Source organism: Bombus bifarius, unplaced genomic scaffold, assembly GCF_011952205.1.
Source record: "Bombus bifarius isolate JDL3187 unplaced genomic scaffold, Bbif_JDL3187 scf7180000008047, whole genome shotgun sequence".
NCBI lineage: Eukaryota > Metazoa > Arthropoda > Insecta > Hymenoptera > Apidae > Bombus > Bombus bifarius.
In genome coordinates this window covers 73,711-89,953 of record NW_022884413.1, presented here as the reverse complement: position 1 = coordinate 89,953, position 16,243 = coordinate 73,711, and the positions used below count along the sequence as shown (strand labels likewise).

The 16,243-nt window shown below is 33.6% G+C and overlaps 3 protein-coding genes and 2 long non-coding RNA genes across 7 annotated transcripts in view; 2 read left to right on the top strand and 3 right to left on the bottom strand.

Moving 5' to 3' along the window:
• Nucleotides 1-805, bottom strand: part of LOC117207962 — a 186,549-nt gene extending 185,744 nt beyond the window's left edge. Inside the window, exon 1 of the long non-coding RNA XR_004487613.1 lies at nt 591-805. This is a non-coding gene — a long non-coding RNA (uncharacterized LOC117207962). The remainder of the gene's footprint in view (nt 1-590) is intronic.
• Nucleotides 806-1,403: 598 nt separating this feature from the next.
• On the top strand, nt 1,404-2,502 carry LOC117207955 (protein lin-52 homolog). The gene is made up of 6 exons (XM_033448696.1): nt 1,404-1,545; nt 1,703-1,761; nt 1,836-1,913; nt 1,995-2,093; nt 2,171-2,341; nt 2,418-2,502. The coding sequence occupies exons 2-5, from the start codon at nt 1,722-1,724 to the stop codon at nt 2,302-2,304; spliced, it is 351 nt and encodes a 116-aa protein (XP_033304587.1). The 5' UTR covers nt 1,404-1,545; nt 1,703-1,721; the 3' UTR covers nt 2,305-2,341; nt 2,418-2,502.
• LOC117207946 (chymotrypsin-like protease CTRL-1) lies at nt 1,718-4,086 on the bottom strand. The gene is made up of 8 exons (XM_033448684.1): nt 3,778-4,086; nt 3,475-3,683; nt 3,282-3,387; nt 3,063-3,223; nt 2,870-2,968; nt 2,621-2,793; nt 2,418-2,507; nt 1,718-2,341 (listed from the first exon to the last, which is right to left on the bottom strand). The coding sequence occupies exons 1-8, from the start codon at nt 4,047-4,049 to the stop codon at nt 2,291-2,293; spliced, it is 1,161 nt and encodes a 386-aa protein (XP_033304575.1). The 5' UTR covers nt 4,050-4,086; the 3' UTR covers nt 1,718-2,290.
• Nucleotides 4,087-4,252: 166 nt separating this feature from the next.
• On the bottom strand, nt 4,253-6,979 carry LOC117207945 (PI-PLC X domain-containing protein 1-like). Of its 3 annotated transcripts, none has more exons than XM_033448682.1 (7): nt 6,927-6,979; nt 6,461-6,560; nt 6,148-6,396; nt 5,763-5,965; nt 5,469-5,676; nt 5,033-5,297; nt 4,253-4,933 (listed from the first exon to the last, which is right to left on the bottom strand). In XM_033448682.1, the coding sequence occupies exons 2-7, from the start codon at nt 6,555-6,557 to the stop codon at nt 4,687-4,689; spliced, it is 1,269 nt and encodes a 422-aa protein (XP_033304573.1). In that variant the 5' UTR covers nt 6,558-6,560; nt 6,927-6,979; the 3' UTR covers nt 4,253-4,686. The 3 variants fall into 3 exon arrangements, with proteins under 3 accessions (XP_033304573.1, XP_033304572.1, XP_033304574.1); XM_033448681.1 differs by lacking the exon at nt 6,927-6,979 and adding an exon at nt 6,702-6,803 and having other exon boundaries at nt 6,461-6,606; XM_033448683.1 differs by lacking the exons at nt 6,148-6,396; nt 6,927-6,979 and adding an exon at nt 6,702-6,805 and having other exon boundaries at nt 4,268-4,933; nt 6,461-6,606.
• Nucleotides 6,980-8,418: 1,439 nt separating this feature from the next.
• Nucleotides 8,419-16,243, top strand: part of LOC117207960 — a 77,825-nt gene continuing 70,000 nt past the window's right edge. The window contains exon 1 of the long non-coding RNA XR_004487611.1: nt 8,419-8,766. This is a non-coding gene — a long non-coding RNA (uncharacterized LOC117207960). The remainder of the gene's footprint in view (nt 8,767-16,243) is intronic.

Here is a 16,243-nt window from a genome sequence, read left to right as displayed (position 1 = left end):
AATGCTATTATGGATATTATAGTTGTAAGTGTCTGAAATAACTTTCTTGTTTAAAAAGACTTTTCTATGAAGAAGTATAATTAGATGATTTGATGGAATTTGAATAGAAATTTATAAATATTAAGTCACCGATCGATAAGAATTATCTATAACACTTGTTGTTAATATAACCGTTTTCGTTGCATCTTTCTTTCGTATCATTAATTATTGTAACAATAAGTTTTATACATAAATATAAATATTTTATCGTTTCGAAACGTACGACGTACTGGATGTGATCTCTCGCGGCAAGATTAGGTACCTGTCTAGCAATCGACTTTCCTGTCGATAATAAATCCTTAAATTAAATTATCTTTTTATACATTTCATAAAAAAAAACATAACAATCGTTCTACTTTCAATTGATATTAATTGAAAGGGAAGTTTTAATTTTTCGTATGTTTGAAATTTATTTCGATACGTTAAAATGGCGAAATTATACAATTTCAGAACAACGAAACCTATTTCATCATTTATGTAACGATAACAACTTATAAAACAAACATTATAACAAAATAATAAAAAATATATCGAAAGAACGTCTTACTTACATTTTACAGCATCCGGCTTCGAAGTTATTCTTGACTATCACAATTTTTCACAGAGAATTTGCACTATGCACTTTTCACAAAACTACCGTTCGTACTTTCGAGAATCGAAATAGATAATTCGTTACGTACATTCGATATATCGCATTCTCGCATGTGAACAAAAATATACGTTCGATATAATCGCTTATAGATGTAAAAGTGCACAGGATATTAAAAAAAAAATAGCGAGAAGGATATTATGTCACTTGCTGCGAAAACTACTTTTGCATTATGTTGTGCAACGACAGCATGGATGGTAGGTTATGTACATTATCAACAAGAAGCTGAGAGGTAATTCAAAGTATTCTTATATTGTTAGGTTATGCGTAAGCAACGTATTCTATGTACAAAATTACCATCGTGTAACATGGACTCATCGTTAAACATTTAACAGCAAATATACTATACAATACAAAATACAAATATTTTTATTTCCTTTTTACATGTGTTGTGACGATAGATAGAGCAAAAATATGTTTCTTCAAATGTCTTTTTTAAGTCAATATTTCAAACCATAGTTCAAATAAAAAGTTACCGAACTATTTAAAGTTAATAACGTCGATCATTCTGTTCGATCTTTATATTATAAAGAGTTTCAACTAATTATTTTTTTTTTCTGAATTAAAAGTACAACTTAAATATATTTAATCCATGTACCATAAATGTAAATTAATTTGATTAGAGCGTTCGATCCGTGTTACACGATAAAGTTGTATTTCGCGGCACGTTAGCCTTTGAAATATTTTATAATGTATATTTCCATAACTTTTACAGAAGACAGCTTCGACTAGGTGTAGAACGTGATATTGAACGTCAAGAACGCAACAAATTAAGGAAAACGCAACAAGAAACGCAATCGGTGGAGCCACTATTAGAAGCGGCAAAACAGGGTCCAATTCTTCAAGCTACATAACGTGTAAATATTGTATAATATATTGTACATGTTGTATTTATTTCATAATAATTGTAACGAAAACTGTCTAATTTTCATATTTTTTGTATTAAGTACATTCCTACGTCTTTGTAAATATTTGCTTTTTTACTTTCATTTCGGATATTAAATTTGAACGAAGGTTAGGTAACACGGATCCAATGAACATAATGACTACAGAAGATCCAACGGACCAATCAGGTATATATATTTAACATACCCTTAAATAAAGTAACAATAAATTTCTTAGACATTCACATATTTTTCATTTATAGATCTAATTTGTGTAGAAGAAAGCCTTATGAGTTTAGAGAAACTAGATAGAGCATCGCCTGACCTATGGCCTGAGCAAAGTAAGTATATTCTATACAATTTTATAGCCTACTCTGGACAAGAATTACGATATATCATATATATATTAACAATTAATGAAGTTCCAGGTGTAAATGAATTCGTAGCGCAAAATTCACCTCAAACAGAACCGTCATCTTGGGCTGCTGGTCTCACACCTGATGACATAAATCAATTACATCGTAAGTTTACATCCAGAAACACAATTTCATACAGAATATCTTTTATTATGCTGAAAATATGATGATTTTTATTTTAGAACTCGGAAATTTATCAATGGGTGGTTTAATATCTGAAGTAAAAAAGTTACACGATATGGCGTATCAATTGGGATTGGAAGAGGCGAAGGAGATGACCCGTGGAAAATATTTAAACATTTTCAAGCATAAATAACAGAATTTTGTCCAAAGAAATTATATGTAAGAAAGTGGTAATACATGTTTTATTAAAACATACAATATTAAATAAGCTACTAACCTCTTAATGTACAATCAACAATTTTCTAGAATCCATCTTGTGTATTTCTGTATATTCACGAAGACTGAGGGGAAGTTGTTGGTCATGCTGCAGTCGGAACCGTACGATAAAATGCCTAACTAAAAATGATATATATATATATATATATATATAACTGTAGTTTTATAAATGTATTTCATTGTAAATAATCAAATGTAAAATTTCATGAAACGTTAAATATATAAAGTTTTACCAAGAAATATGTATCGCCGTATTTAAATAAAAGGGGACTTCCATTGTATCCTGAACATGGCTCTTCATCCCCTATCGTGCACAATTCGACTGTTGATCCTTGGTTGTAATAATTCATGCATTCTTCAGTCGATACAATCCTCATTTTCAGCAATTGTTGCTTACAAGTGTTCACTTCGATAAAATTTCAATATTTTTAACTTCCTTACAAATACACTCTGTTTCATTGAGTTGTACGTAATCTTTTTACCTTTCTGGCTTGCCAGCTTACCCCATCCGACAAGAATAGGATTCATTCCTACATTTACATATCCATCTCTTGGTAAAAGACACACAGGTTGTGCCGTTACTAATTATTTAGTATTGAAACAAAGGTAAAAATCTTACTCACATTGATCGATATATTTTTCATATAAAAAATCGAAGAATCTTTTAATAATTACCAGTATATTGTATTGATTCTTTTAAACGTAACATCGCTATATTATTCGCAAAAGTATCAGATCGATAGTTGGGATGTTTTATCACGTACGATATATTAATTTTCTGTGTATTGCAATCAGGATCAGTATCAGCATTATACTCACCAACAAGCACAGAATCCCTATTAAAACATCGAAATATCTGTTCGAAGTTTTACCTTAAAAGATGAGAGTACTCACAATTGATAAATACTAGACTTTGCAAGTGCGCAACTGGCAGTAGTTAATATCGTGCGCTGGTTCAAAATTACACCGTTACAAGGATACTTTATTTGCCCTGTGTTACCTATGACAAAATTGTGAAACATCAATTACCTATTATTAATTAATAAATGTACCGTTTGTATGAATAAATATCTCATTTCTGACTTACTTTTAAATCCAATTCTTGCAACAAAAGGGTACATTCCTATAGAGTTAACATCACCATGAACGAAGCTCCTGCCACATTCTGGAATTAGATTCGATCTCGTAAAAGATGCACCATCCTTTTGGGTAAAAAATGAGTTCACCATATTGCTATCCACGTCGCAGCACACTTTTGGTTTTATGTTCTCGTAACCACAAATCGCTTGTCGAAATCTACGTTAATTTTTAAAATAAAAGCTTAAATCATGTCTCTTATCGATTTCGTTTATATTCCAATTTCTTATAAAGCAGCATTACACCGATTTACCTATGAATCGGCAGTAGATTGTGATTCATTAAATTCAGAATAGCGGGACAATGCTCGACAAATGTGCACTTTTTATCGTTCGGACAATTAATCAAATTAATCGAATACGTTTCGCTGAAAACGTGTTGTGTCTGATCGGTGACACTTAATGTACAGATAGAATAAAGAAGAACAATAAAAACTGACGAAAGGAACATCTTTTCTTTGATCAACCGGCGCCGTTTGAAACATATTTCAGACTGTCTTGTTTGGCAGATCCTATTTCGTAACATGCAATGCGACACAGATTTTATTACGTTCAAAGTATTATTCGTTCTTCCGGCGGAAGTCTCATTGTCATGCAGAAAACGGTGCACAAATGCTTGTGCAGAAAGTTTCTAAAGCGATGCTGTTAAACACACACACGCACACGCCTGCACACATCACCATTTTTAACATTACATAACTCGGAAAATACGATTTCTATTAGAAAATATTCTATCTGAAAACCTTATTCGAAAGTATATTTTATTACTCGGATAACATTTACAAATATGTTTATATCCTGGATGAGTATTGCTTAATTGGAATGAATTTAATATGTTCGCTACCAGCACGTACACGTGCGACGCTTAAAATTAATTTACATTTAATTACAAGTTGCCAGATAAATGAAATTCGTATAACCGACGTGCCTGATTAAAACAAAAATAAATCTCAGAGTTATTATTTATAAGGAAAATATTATTAAATATTGTAGAAAAATGCGGGAAATAAAATACGATCGGTGATGGACATTTTGTACTCCAATCCGCTATGATAGCGAACGTATTAAAGAAAAATTTTCTATGATCCTGCATAGTACTTTCCAAACAGTAACGTACTGTACGAGCTAGGATTAACGACGAATTAGACTTATACAAAGAATGGCTAATATCTACAATGTAAATGACGATTTTCATTAGACTCAATGGCAATTTCGACAATATCTGTGCTTCTTAAAAAATCCACTGCTACGATATTGGCCGAGTATTGCCAAACGGTGCTATACCAATTAGTTACATTTAAATTAACTTTGTGCGCCATATCTCGTAGACTTGTCAATCCATTGAAAAGAATATACGTAAGATCCGCGGTCATCTCTGCCATAGCCGATCGAGGTCTTGTTGCGCTATTCCTGCAACCAAATTGTTACCAAGTTTATTTTCTGTCAATATCGTTTGTAATATGTAAAATAGATCCATCGCATTTTAGTTTTATTTTCTAAGTAGTTTACCTATCACTGGTCTCAATTTTATCCAAATATCGGAACAATTGCTCGGTGCTTTGAACGTTTCCCCACTGGTGCAACACATAAGGCCACATGCTAGAGTGACTGTTCACGATTCTCATGTTTTCATAACCGATTATCAATCGTTTTCCAGAAGACCAGATCTCGTTCAACGTGGTGCCCCATCCATAATTATTGGGCAAATAATAATCCCGAAATTCATCTTCCAGATACGCGGCCAATGCGTGGTGATCTGATATGTTATTGAAACCTGTGAATTTACCAGAAACAGGCGATTAGAATGAAAAATAAAATTATTCTTCGTCACGATGGATCGATGATTTAAAGTACTATAAATGGGAAATTATAATGGGACAGTTAAATGCAACTAGACCAAATAAGATTATGGTTTATAAAAATAGATTAAAATTAAACGCATTACCAACAGGAAATTCACGGATATCTATTATCACGATTTCTTCGGTATTGTCGAGGAACTTTTTCACTTGGTCTATGACAGTTTTTAACGAGACTGATCGATAAAATGGTCCATGATTGGTCCACCAAATCTCGTTGGTCTCGTGATAACGTCCCACTCTGATGTCTAAGTACCGTACACCGTGTATCAATTGCCCGAGGATATCTAAATCCTACGAATTTGTTACTTTATTCTGCTGACAATCACGTCGAAGATATTGCAAATTTCAATTCTCTATCTGCCGTATTACATTTATACCTGAGTCACAGCAAAGTCTGAAACGATGCTTGCTCTGTCGTCGTTCTCATTGTACGACGCGGAATCGTGAGTTCCAGGCAGAAATATCTGTTTCATTTTTAAAGGGCCCAGAATATCTTTCCTTTCCTTCATCCATGTCGGCTGAGTTCCCAGACACTTTGTATCTTTTATTTCTTTATCTGCCCACCATCTTACACTGTACCCTGAAAAAAAAAATACCGCCAGAATTAGAGCGAGACCTTTTTCCAAGTACAAAATAATTCAGGTTAATTTATAATTAGAGAAAAATATGAGAAATCAATTACAGACGAATGATAGAAATTTCTGATTAAATGGCGATCCGTTTGCGAGATTAGATCGATTAAAAAATTCTATGACCACTAACTTGTACACCTTTTCACGAAAGAAAGGTTCGAACTAGGTATGAATTCAGCTAGTACTCCGGTTTTCTCGACACCACTGAGACTATTCGGAACAACGGTGTAAATTTCACGTTGATCTCCCGAAGAGCTTTCCTCGAATAGCGAGATTTTGTCTCCGGGCTCGATATTAACGTTATTCCAGTAAATCTCTATCTCTCGAATCTTTGATCTCGAAATTATCGGCGAAACGAGTAAACCAATCCGGGATTGCCCTAAGTGATCGGAACAGTTAAGCTTTAAAGAACAGTTTCGAAGTTATAAAAGAAATATACTTACAATTTTCCCCGGATGAATTGCAAATTCTGGCAAACGATGTCTCGTTAATTATCACCGATAAGAGAACGAATAATATTCTTGTCGTATACTGCGCCATTACCTTTTTGTAATTGCAGAAAGTTGATACTACAGTGATAGCCGTAGTTCTTTGTTTCGTTTAAAAATAATTATTGAAAATTGATCGAACATGTATAAATCTTAGGAAATATTGTTGAGAAATTATTTAAAACTGTTTACTTACGACTGGATTGCAGATTTCTATGCATTTAAAAGATGCATAAAAGTGCAAAGATGCATAAAATGGACGTAATATATACAAAACTACGTTAGTATTCAGAATAGAATATATTCGTTATAATATTTAGTAAGTGAAAAATATGCTTCAGAAATATGAATTTCCACACATATCCATAATCTATTGATGATAAAAAGTGACTGTTAGTAATCTGTTTGGTGCGATACGTTCCTAGAAAAATTCGATTTTAAAACTAAATTAGTAGAACGAGCGTTGCGCGTGACACAAACCGTGGTCGACAGATACGAACTGATTTCTGACGAGTACGCGTCATTTAAATCTGATCAGATATTGTTGGGCCCTTTCGTTATACGAAAATTATAATTGCGACTGATTAGAAATGTAAAACTAAACATGCGGTTTTATCTAATCTAAACGCGAAACATTCATTGACTCTTTACGTAAAATGCCAAAGTTTACGACAAAACGTTAGAATCTTACTGTGCCTTTCTACGTTTCTCTCCTAGTGTAATAAAGTCTATTTAATTTAGAGATCGTTTGAGCGAATTACCATTCGGTTAACTAGGTACGCGATAATTGGAAGTAGAATAAAGAAGAAATGAGAGAAATAGAATAGAAATAGAATAAAGAAGAAATAGGCGGACGAGCTGGAAAGGAGAGAAAAAGATGAAGAACGCGTGGTACTATGATCTTTAAACGATGCAACGTGATTTTGCAACGAATCGTTCTTTTTCAATGAATGTGTCGACTACGTCTACCGATATTTTCGATTGCATTGTCTGTATAAGAAAATTAATTAAATCTATATTGAAATAACAATGTAACTTTGTATCGTATGTTTCTTAGATATGTTATAAACTCTCTCACCTACCAGTTTAAGACCCGCTGCTTGTACAAAGACGTCAATCTTACCTTTCGTAATAATATTTTGCTCGTAGTGTTGTTTCCTAAGAGGTAATTACGTCGAGCGTAACTGCATGAGAAACGACCTTCGCTTTTAGGTCACTAAAGCGTTGTTTTAGCCCGATTCAGACGCGAGAACAATTTTAGTTGCCATTTGCTTTAGAGAATTGTTCTAAAAGGTTCTTAATATCCTGATATTAGCCTTGGAAATGTGTGAATCATAGCGTTAAATATAATATTTTCTGGTATGGAAAACGAGAAGATACAGATATTATAATCTTTCTTTATTATTCGATCGATATTGATATTCTACGAGTTTTATTATCGAAGGAAGCCGATTGAAATGTTAAACTCGTTGTAATATTTCAATATGTATGGCTATGATGAGGATAATACCTGTGATAACACAGGTGGATTAAATAATTCGGTGGTAATATTTATCTATCGTCGTTCATTTGAGTTCTCGTGTATGACCAGTTTGTATCAACCGTCGATAAATCTGCGCAAGTCGATAATATCACAGATAGAATATTTACACTGACTAATTTTAACTGGATTCTTTATTAATTTTTGTGATGTAATTCAAGCTTTATAATTATTAAAAATAATTTAATACAATACTATATTAAATTTTTTAATAATTAATTTGATTTTTTTTTAATGGTATGCAATTGACTTCGTTGGAAACAATTTGAACTGCCTTCGAACGATTATCGTTGCAAACGCGGTTCGCGATCGAAGCTTGTGGTGGTGTCTTCGTCGATTCCAATTTCCAATATACCTTTTAAATTGACGTTAAATATTTCAATCGTTCCATAAATTTTGCTAGTGTTCTTCCCTTGATGCATTTGTGGTTACATCTTGCATTAAACTCTAAAAGTAACGTGATATATTTCTACGATTCTACGAGATATCAATGCTTGTCAAATCGCGGACGAAGTCTAGTCAACGATCAAGTAAAAACGAACATTTCGCGAAAAAATTTTATGGTAACGAATACATTAAAAATATTTTTCTATTTATACCAATTATCGATAATTTCGAGGACAAAAGTACGTTGCATTTATACGTAATTTGGGTGTAACACAAGTTTATGACGTCAAGTACAGACTTCAAATTATTTACGATCAAGGTTATTCATCAAATGGTAAGTGACTGTTTTGAAATTTCCGACATTTAAAGACAATAAAGTTGAGTAAATGGAAGAGTACTTATATGAAGTTATGAAATAGCGATAAGAATTTATTTGAATGAAATACATTAAGATATTTAATCGATTTTAATGGTTATCTTCCATGTTTGCTTGTCGAACATAGGCGGGAAATTTGAAGATCCTATTTGCCTGAATGCCACTTGTAACTTTACTTCTCATTAAATTTAGCCGTTAACGTATGACATGTAATGACACGATATATCCAAAGTTAAACAAATAAAGTAAAACTAATGATAGTTTTTATTTGAAATTATTCGTTTAACTATTAAATAATTACTTATTTGAAATTATATTCAAAATAAATTTGTACGACTTAAAACTGATATTTACTCTATTTGCTTTCCACTGTTAACTTTTCACTCTGTCTACTTAAATTTTGTACTTTTTAACATACAAAAAATTTCAGAAATAGGAAACATAAGGGTGGGATTGTGAATAACGCGTAAGTTCAATTTAAGGACTTTACTCATCCTCCTTTATTACAAAACTGAGAAAAAAGAAAACTTTGCGAGAGTAACAAACTTTTGGCTTATGTGACTAGTTATAATACTCAGCGGCAATACTAAAATTAGTGCAATATAAGTATGTACATTTGTGTGATTAGGTGTGGCGGGTCCGGCAAGGGGTATTAACAGGAGATATCGAAGAAATCGAACGAGTTTCACGTTGAAACTCGAAACGAAAGTACGCAAATAAGTTAGTAAAGGGCAGATTACCGATAAAATTAGAAATTTCACGATCTTGTATGTATGTGATGCATTTTAGGGAATATCATACGAAACGTTCGGATTTCTTATACATTTCTTTTTCATTTTAAAACAATTTTATATTAGATTCTCGTATCTTGACCACAAGAACAATAATAACCGTCTTTCGAACACATATAGCAACAAACGATATAGTGTTTGATTTTTCTGTACCAAATTAGATTCTCAGCCGATACAACTCGTGAAAAGAAGGACTTATTTTTTAAATACACATCGAGTGTCGCAAGTAATCGTGGTGCAGTGTTCTCATTAATCGTATCATAATTATTTCAGAACAATTTTATCTTCGATGTCTCTGGTTTTCTTTTTTCACACCACCGCCAATTTTTCCCCCGGATAGAACCTTTTTTTCTTACACAATCGTTAAAACTCGTATCTTACACAGTGTAAAAACATGTTCTTTTTACGCGTGCGCGTGCATCATCGTTTTCGCCGTAAGAAAGTTGACAACGACGTTCGCCGACTCTTTCTTTCCGCGTCGTAAAATATTCGCGCGTTACTTCTTTCACCTCACAGGCAATCAGACTTATTTCTTTCATTCATCTCAATGCTCGCACGTTCGCTACTTTTTCTTCTTTAACAGGATAAAACGACAACTTAACTTATTTCGGATTACAGGGGTACGGTTTTTCATCGTTATCGAATATTGCTAGCCCATAATTATTATTATTATTATTATTCGTTATTTCTTTCCTACAACGTTCCTCGTATCCAGTAAACTCATCGTTCAAATGATCTACGCGCGAGACAATAGTTTTGCGTGATTGATTATCGACAATGTGATTGTTACAATTTCACTCGAAGAAAAAAAGTCAATTTCTAGTAAAATATGAAAGAGATTCTTATCGGTATGCACGGTTTATCATTTGAATTTTACGTCGAACATCTTTCTAAAACGTTATAAATCCCATTTTCTACTAAAACGAGAGGAAGATCGAAATATATGTAAAAGTTTGAGCGTCGCGACACGAGATATTTTTTTTATAAATTCGGTACAATGATATTATCAAAATTAGAATAATAATTCCAATGTTATTCCCATGTATCGGAATGTGATCAGTTTCTATAATATCCATTCATCGATAATAATTAGTCGATTTGGGCGAGTTCGCAACACAGATAGCGGCGTAAAACCGTGTATAAATACTAAACTAATTCGCTATTCAATAATCTCTGTCTTGGAAGACACGGTATGGCAGGATTTTTTGATTAGGAATAACGTTTCTTATGGAAAGGTCTGGATTTTGGTTTCTCCTCGCGTTCTCCGGCTCATCTCTTCGATATTATCCTCAGAATTTCAATGAAATCTTCACCCATTATCCGTCAGTTCTATATAACATTTCCTCTATCGATCGTTCGATTCTATTTTATTTTTTTCATTTGAGAAAATTGCAACACAGTTAGGCGATATCTCATGTCGTAAATATACATTTTCAACAATTCTGACGGATAATGGATTACGCTGGAATCGCGAAACCTTTCGAAAAACCGAGGGGGAACGTTTGAGAGGATTCATCCATACGGGATAAATAATAAATTATGATTATCTATTAATTAAGGATCAAGCGCCCTCGGGGAAAGCTTTTATCGTTCACGAATAATGTTCAAATGTCATTCGACAAATTTCTGACTCAATTTCGTATAACGTGATTTTTTAAATAAGTAAAATTCATTAAAACAATTTCTTTTAAATTAGATTAAAAAAAAAAGAACGGAAACATTAGACTTATCGATTTAGTTACATTTCTCACTGTGTTCTATACAATGTGAAAATGTACGAAGCACAAAGTTATCAATGATTTAAAATCTTCCGAATGGATTTCATGAACAATATATTTATTTATATATATGAATATTCTTTTTTTAAATGCAGTTTAACACGGGCGATCTAGTCAATGTCTCGGATGACTATTGACGACAAATTGGCGGCTGACGTTGTGGCGGATATGTGACAATTCTTACGAATTAACGAAAGTGCTACGAAGTTGAAAACGGGTTGTTCAATTCGTGAGATTCTTCTGCCTGAACACGGCACACGCCTCGACGCGCACTTTCAAACCAAAAGAAAAACAAATTCCTCTTTTTCGCAGAAGACAGAAACATCCCTTGCATTCCATACGAAACTATTTTTGCAACCATCGTTGCTTTCTATTGCTTCGAGAAATGTGTGAACGAAAAATCACGCGAGATAAAATCGCAAGTAGCATGCTGCATCATAGCGATATTTTACTTTTCACGATGTCGCTCTTATTCCCTATTTAACGAGTAATAAACTCGATGATCCACTGAGCGAGCAAAATAATTCGTTGCTAGAGGAATAGCTTCTTAACTTCTATGTTTAACGATCATAAATAAAAAAGAAAACGAATATCGAATAATTAATTAGAAAAAAAAAACGAACAGCTGTGCTCCGATTGTACACGATCCTTAAAAGGAAAAAAAGAAGAAAAAGACGAAGAAAAGGAAATTATGTATATAGGTATTCGTTAGATCGTTATATCTATAACGTTTTATAGTTTTTATCGTTATACGATATAGTATAGTTCGGTGAATCGTTATACGCGTATACATGCTGCTTATTATCGATATTATATACTTAAGGTAACAAGGTCTGTATAAAATATAGGACTATGCACCTCGAGTTCTTCTTTCCCCTTTTTCTTTTCTGTATATCGAGAAAATTGAAGTTTCCTGTCGCTTTTGGTTACGTGTGGTAGATGAGTAGAAGAATCTTAAATATCCGAGCAGTCTGCATAAAAATACGCCGGAAATCGATCGGAAATTAACGTTAACATTTTCCTTCGATCGATTATTTCCATAAGGATAATTGAGGGATTCGATGACGGAAAAACGTGAATTTTATCAAAAAGAAATATAAACTAATGAAAAAAAGAAGTTTCAGATCGGACTAATCAAATTGTTTATATTCAAACTATTATACGATATTTATCGGTGTAAATTTTCTTATTTATTTGTAACGTATTGGTGTTTAAACGTTTACGAAAAGCGGTACATAGATAGTATAGTTTCCATAGTACCGTACATAATACTTTTCTTTTCACAGCCTCTCAATTATCCTTTTCTCTTTCTGATTTCCGAGTTCAAGCTGTATTATAATAAGTTTAGTCTTGCAGGCTATTCGCGATCCAGGAATCTTGGATTTCGAATCTTATCTCGTTAAACTTCTCTAAGTTAATTTTTACGTTGTACCTTTTTTTATTGCTCCTAGTACCTTGAGACGATAGAAATTATTTTCTATGGTTTCTTGCTTGTATATTTATATAGTTTGATCGTGCTTAGGCAGTATTCGTTTTACGTAATTTTTTTCATTAGGAATCTATTTATACGAAGATGTTTGAAAAAGAACCTAACGAAACCTGAAGAAGGCGTTGGAACGAATCTTAAAAAAAAAATTACTTTTACGGTTAAACATAAATCGAACGTCGATCGATTGAACAATCTTGGTGATTTTACGCGTCAAACAAAACCATACGTACAATCGTTTATCTTACATTTAACGTTTCAACGGATATCAAGAAAATGAGAAATTGATCAAAGCTTTTGGATTCGATCCAAACTCGCGATAGTAATAACTAACGATTATGCTCGCTCTTAATCTCGAAGAAACCAAAGAACGTTCAACGATTTATAATCTATAGATAATGTTATTCGACACTCGGAACTGAAACATAATTTCCTCTTCCGATTCCCAGATCACGCTTTTTTTTCAGAAGAAGTGGCGCTTCAATTTTAGAAAAAAACACATCGAAAATGAAGACCGCCGGAACTATGTACAGGCGGTTGCAAAGGTTCTTACGATACTCGTAATTACCGCGAATATTTCTCTATCGAAGGCCAGTCGTTCGAACGAAGGAATATTTGAGGCGCGATATACCTATACAATTTAAAAACTAAATCTTCGGTGTCAGTCCATTGAAATTCTACTAGACGCGGCGCGCATTTTTTTCTTGTGCGTACATTCGCGCACCCTATACATACTATATGAACGCTTACAACTAGTACCGTAACTAGAACTATCACAAATTCCGAAGTGGCCTGTCTTTGTTAATCAGTTTCGTTCGATGAACAACGGCCAAGCGCCACGTTCAGAGAAAAAGGAAAACGACCCTATAAAACCAAGTAGCAAAAAGAAAAATACTGAATCAACAAGACCGTATACGTTGCTATAGAGCGTGGAAAAGAAAAATAAGGATCCAAGACGTTAATGTTATCAATGAAATTATTTCAACGAAATATTTTACTCACCGAGAAGAATAGAACACGTCTGATCGGTATAATACTCAAAGAAGGAAAGAAACGATCTGAGAATACGAGTATATGGAACAAAGAGTACGTAAGAGGAAACAACATGGTATCGTAATTATAGATTATCGTTAATATCAGAAAAAATGATAGAAAAGCAAGGAACTTTCTTTTCTCTTTGCCAAGGAATATCTCCAAGTATAATTTCTTTCTCTAACTTCGATGCGACATTCGCGCGATTGATGAGCGAGTTAACGTTACTGTTCGTAAATATCCAATGATCGGATTTGATGGATTTATAGTACACGTATGAGTATTTTGTCAAAGTATACAATTGCCTATAAAAAAATAAACATTTCTTGCAAAGGAACAAGTCGTATCGAAGATAATTTAGCAAATTATTCATCCGAATGAATAATACGAGTGAGAAAAATCTTGGAGCTTTTCTCCTAAACACCCTGTACATTCAGGAAGCAGTGCAGTCGGTGAGATTTAAACGAAAGTCATCAGAGCAAACAGCACGACTCACGCCCGATGTTGCTTCGCCTCTTTTACGACTAATTTATCGATTTAAAGCGTCGAACGACGCCTTCTGAACCTGCTTCACCGTGGGACACTTCACGGAAATTCATCCTCGCGCTAATTAACCGTCTATGATTACTTAGTATAGGCAACTAAGGTGCTGCGCACACGCTTCGTAGCGTGTGTGTGTCTACGTTTCAGTGCTGCTCGCTAAATTAGGATATTTGCCTGCGAAACGAATTAAGAGATTTCTTTTACTTGACTGATCGTTCGTCGACAGACTCGACAAGCTAGGCTTGTGCTCACCCTGTTCATAGTTACTAAATCTAGATCCAGAAAATCTATTTATGTACACGAGAACCGATACAGATGCGTATCGCAAACGTAATGCGCGATTGGACCACATTCTAACATTCTAACATTCTAACATTCGATAAATTAACGCGAGAAAACACGACATATTGGATTGGCAACTAAGTGATTGCGGATTTTGTCATTAGATGGTATTGACAAAACCCGCAATCGCTTAGTTGCCAATCCAATATGTACATCGAAAGTTGTATAGGTCGTGTGAAAGCGATCAGTGGCACTAGGCCGCACTGTGAACCTCTATCTATCATCTTTTTTTCTTCTTTTTTTATTTAGTCTTATTACCTTTCGCTACTTTACTTCGCACCTGATTGTTTTTCCAGTCTATTTCAAAGAATGTGATCTAATATCTGATAGATAGAAAGTGGCGTGTGTACTAGATCGAAACGAAAAGGACTCGGATTAACCTATCGAGAGGTGCCAGACGATTTACGCTATTTAAATCTAACATTTCCTTAACGACGGAAAGAACGTGCCAAGAATTTGACTAATGTGTTTTTCGTCGACGTTTGAAAGAATGAAATTTGAAGAAATTGAAGGAGGATTGTTAGATATAAATGGCATTATTAATTAATTAATCAATTACTCGCTCGTGTTCCAATAAAAATACCGTACGATTAATCGATAGAAGAATATCATAGAAATACTTTTCGTATCTTTGAATCGCATAGCAAACATTTGCGAAGTATTTATTATTATAATATAGTTTAATTTACCTTCGTTAAAGTCGCGTCCATGTAATTTTTATAAATCGTTCCACTGCCTAGAGTTTAATGGATCAAGATCGTAGATCCTTCGTTTAATGATTCAACAATTCAGTAATAGTGCTGTTAACGACTCATTAAGGAAGTTAGTTCTAGTTACGGCACTGATCACCTGCATCAATGAAAAACTCTTCCCCTCGCGCGTTTCCTGATGGAAACACGTGCTTCCACGTATCGGGAAATGCACGCGAAACGATTTCCTGCCTTCAGGCACTAGGCGGCAATAATAAATACTTTAATAAAATCGATCACCCACATAGAACGTAGTTCACTGCTTTTTTTTTTCTTTTTTTAGTCTTTTATGCGTTGGCCCGGCATTCGATTTTCGATATTCCCTTTCCCTTTTAATTAATTTTTTAATTTTAGTTCATATACACCCTAAGGGTTCTATATTTTTCTCTTATTCATTTATTTACTTACTTTCCACAAACGTTGATTCGATACAAGTTTCTCTCTCTCTCTCTCTCTCTCTTCCTCTTCTAGTTATTCGAAATGTTTATTCTCTTTTATTTACACGATTTTTAAATTTCTACTTATTGCAACGTGTAAAAAATAGTCGTTTATTATTCAAACACGAGGCTCACGATAAATACACACGATTAATGCCCATTAGAATATTTTGATTTTCGAGAATATTATTATACAGTTTCCAGTCTCTCTTTCTCATTAGCATATTTTAGTGGCAAAATTTTAATTTCGTTTTTACACATTTTTTTTCTTTTTACT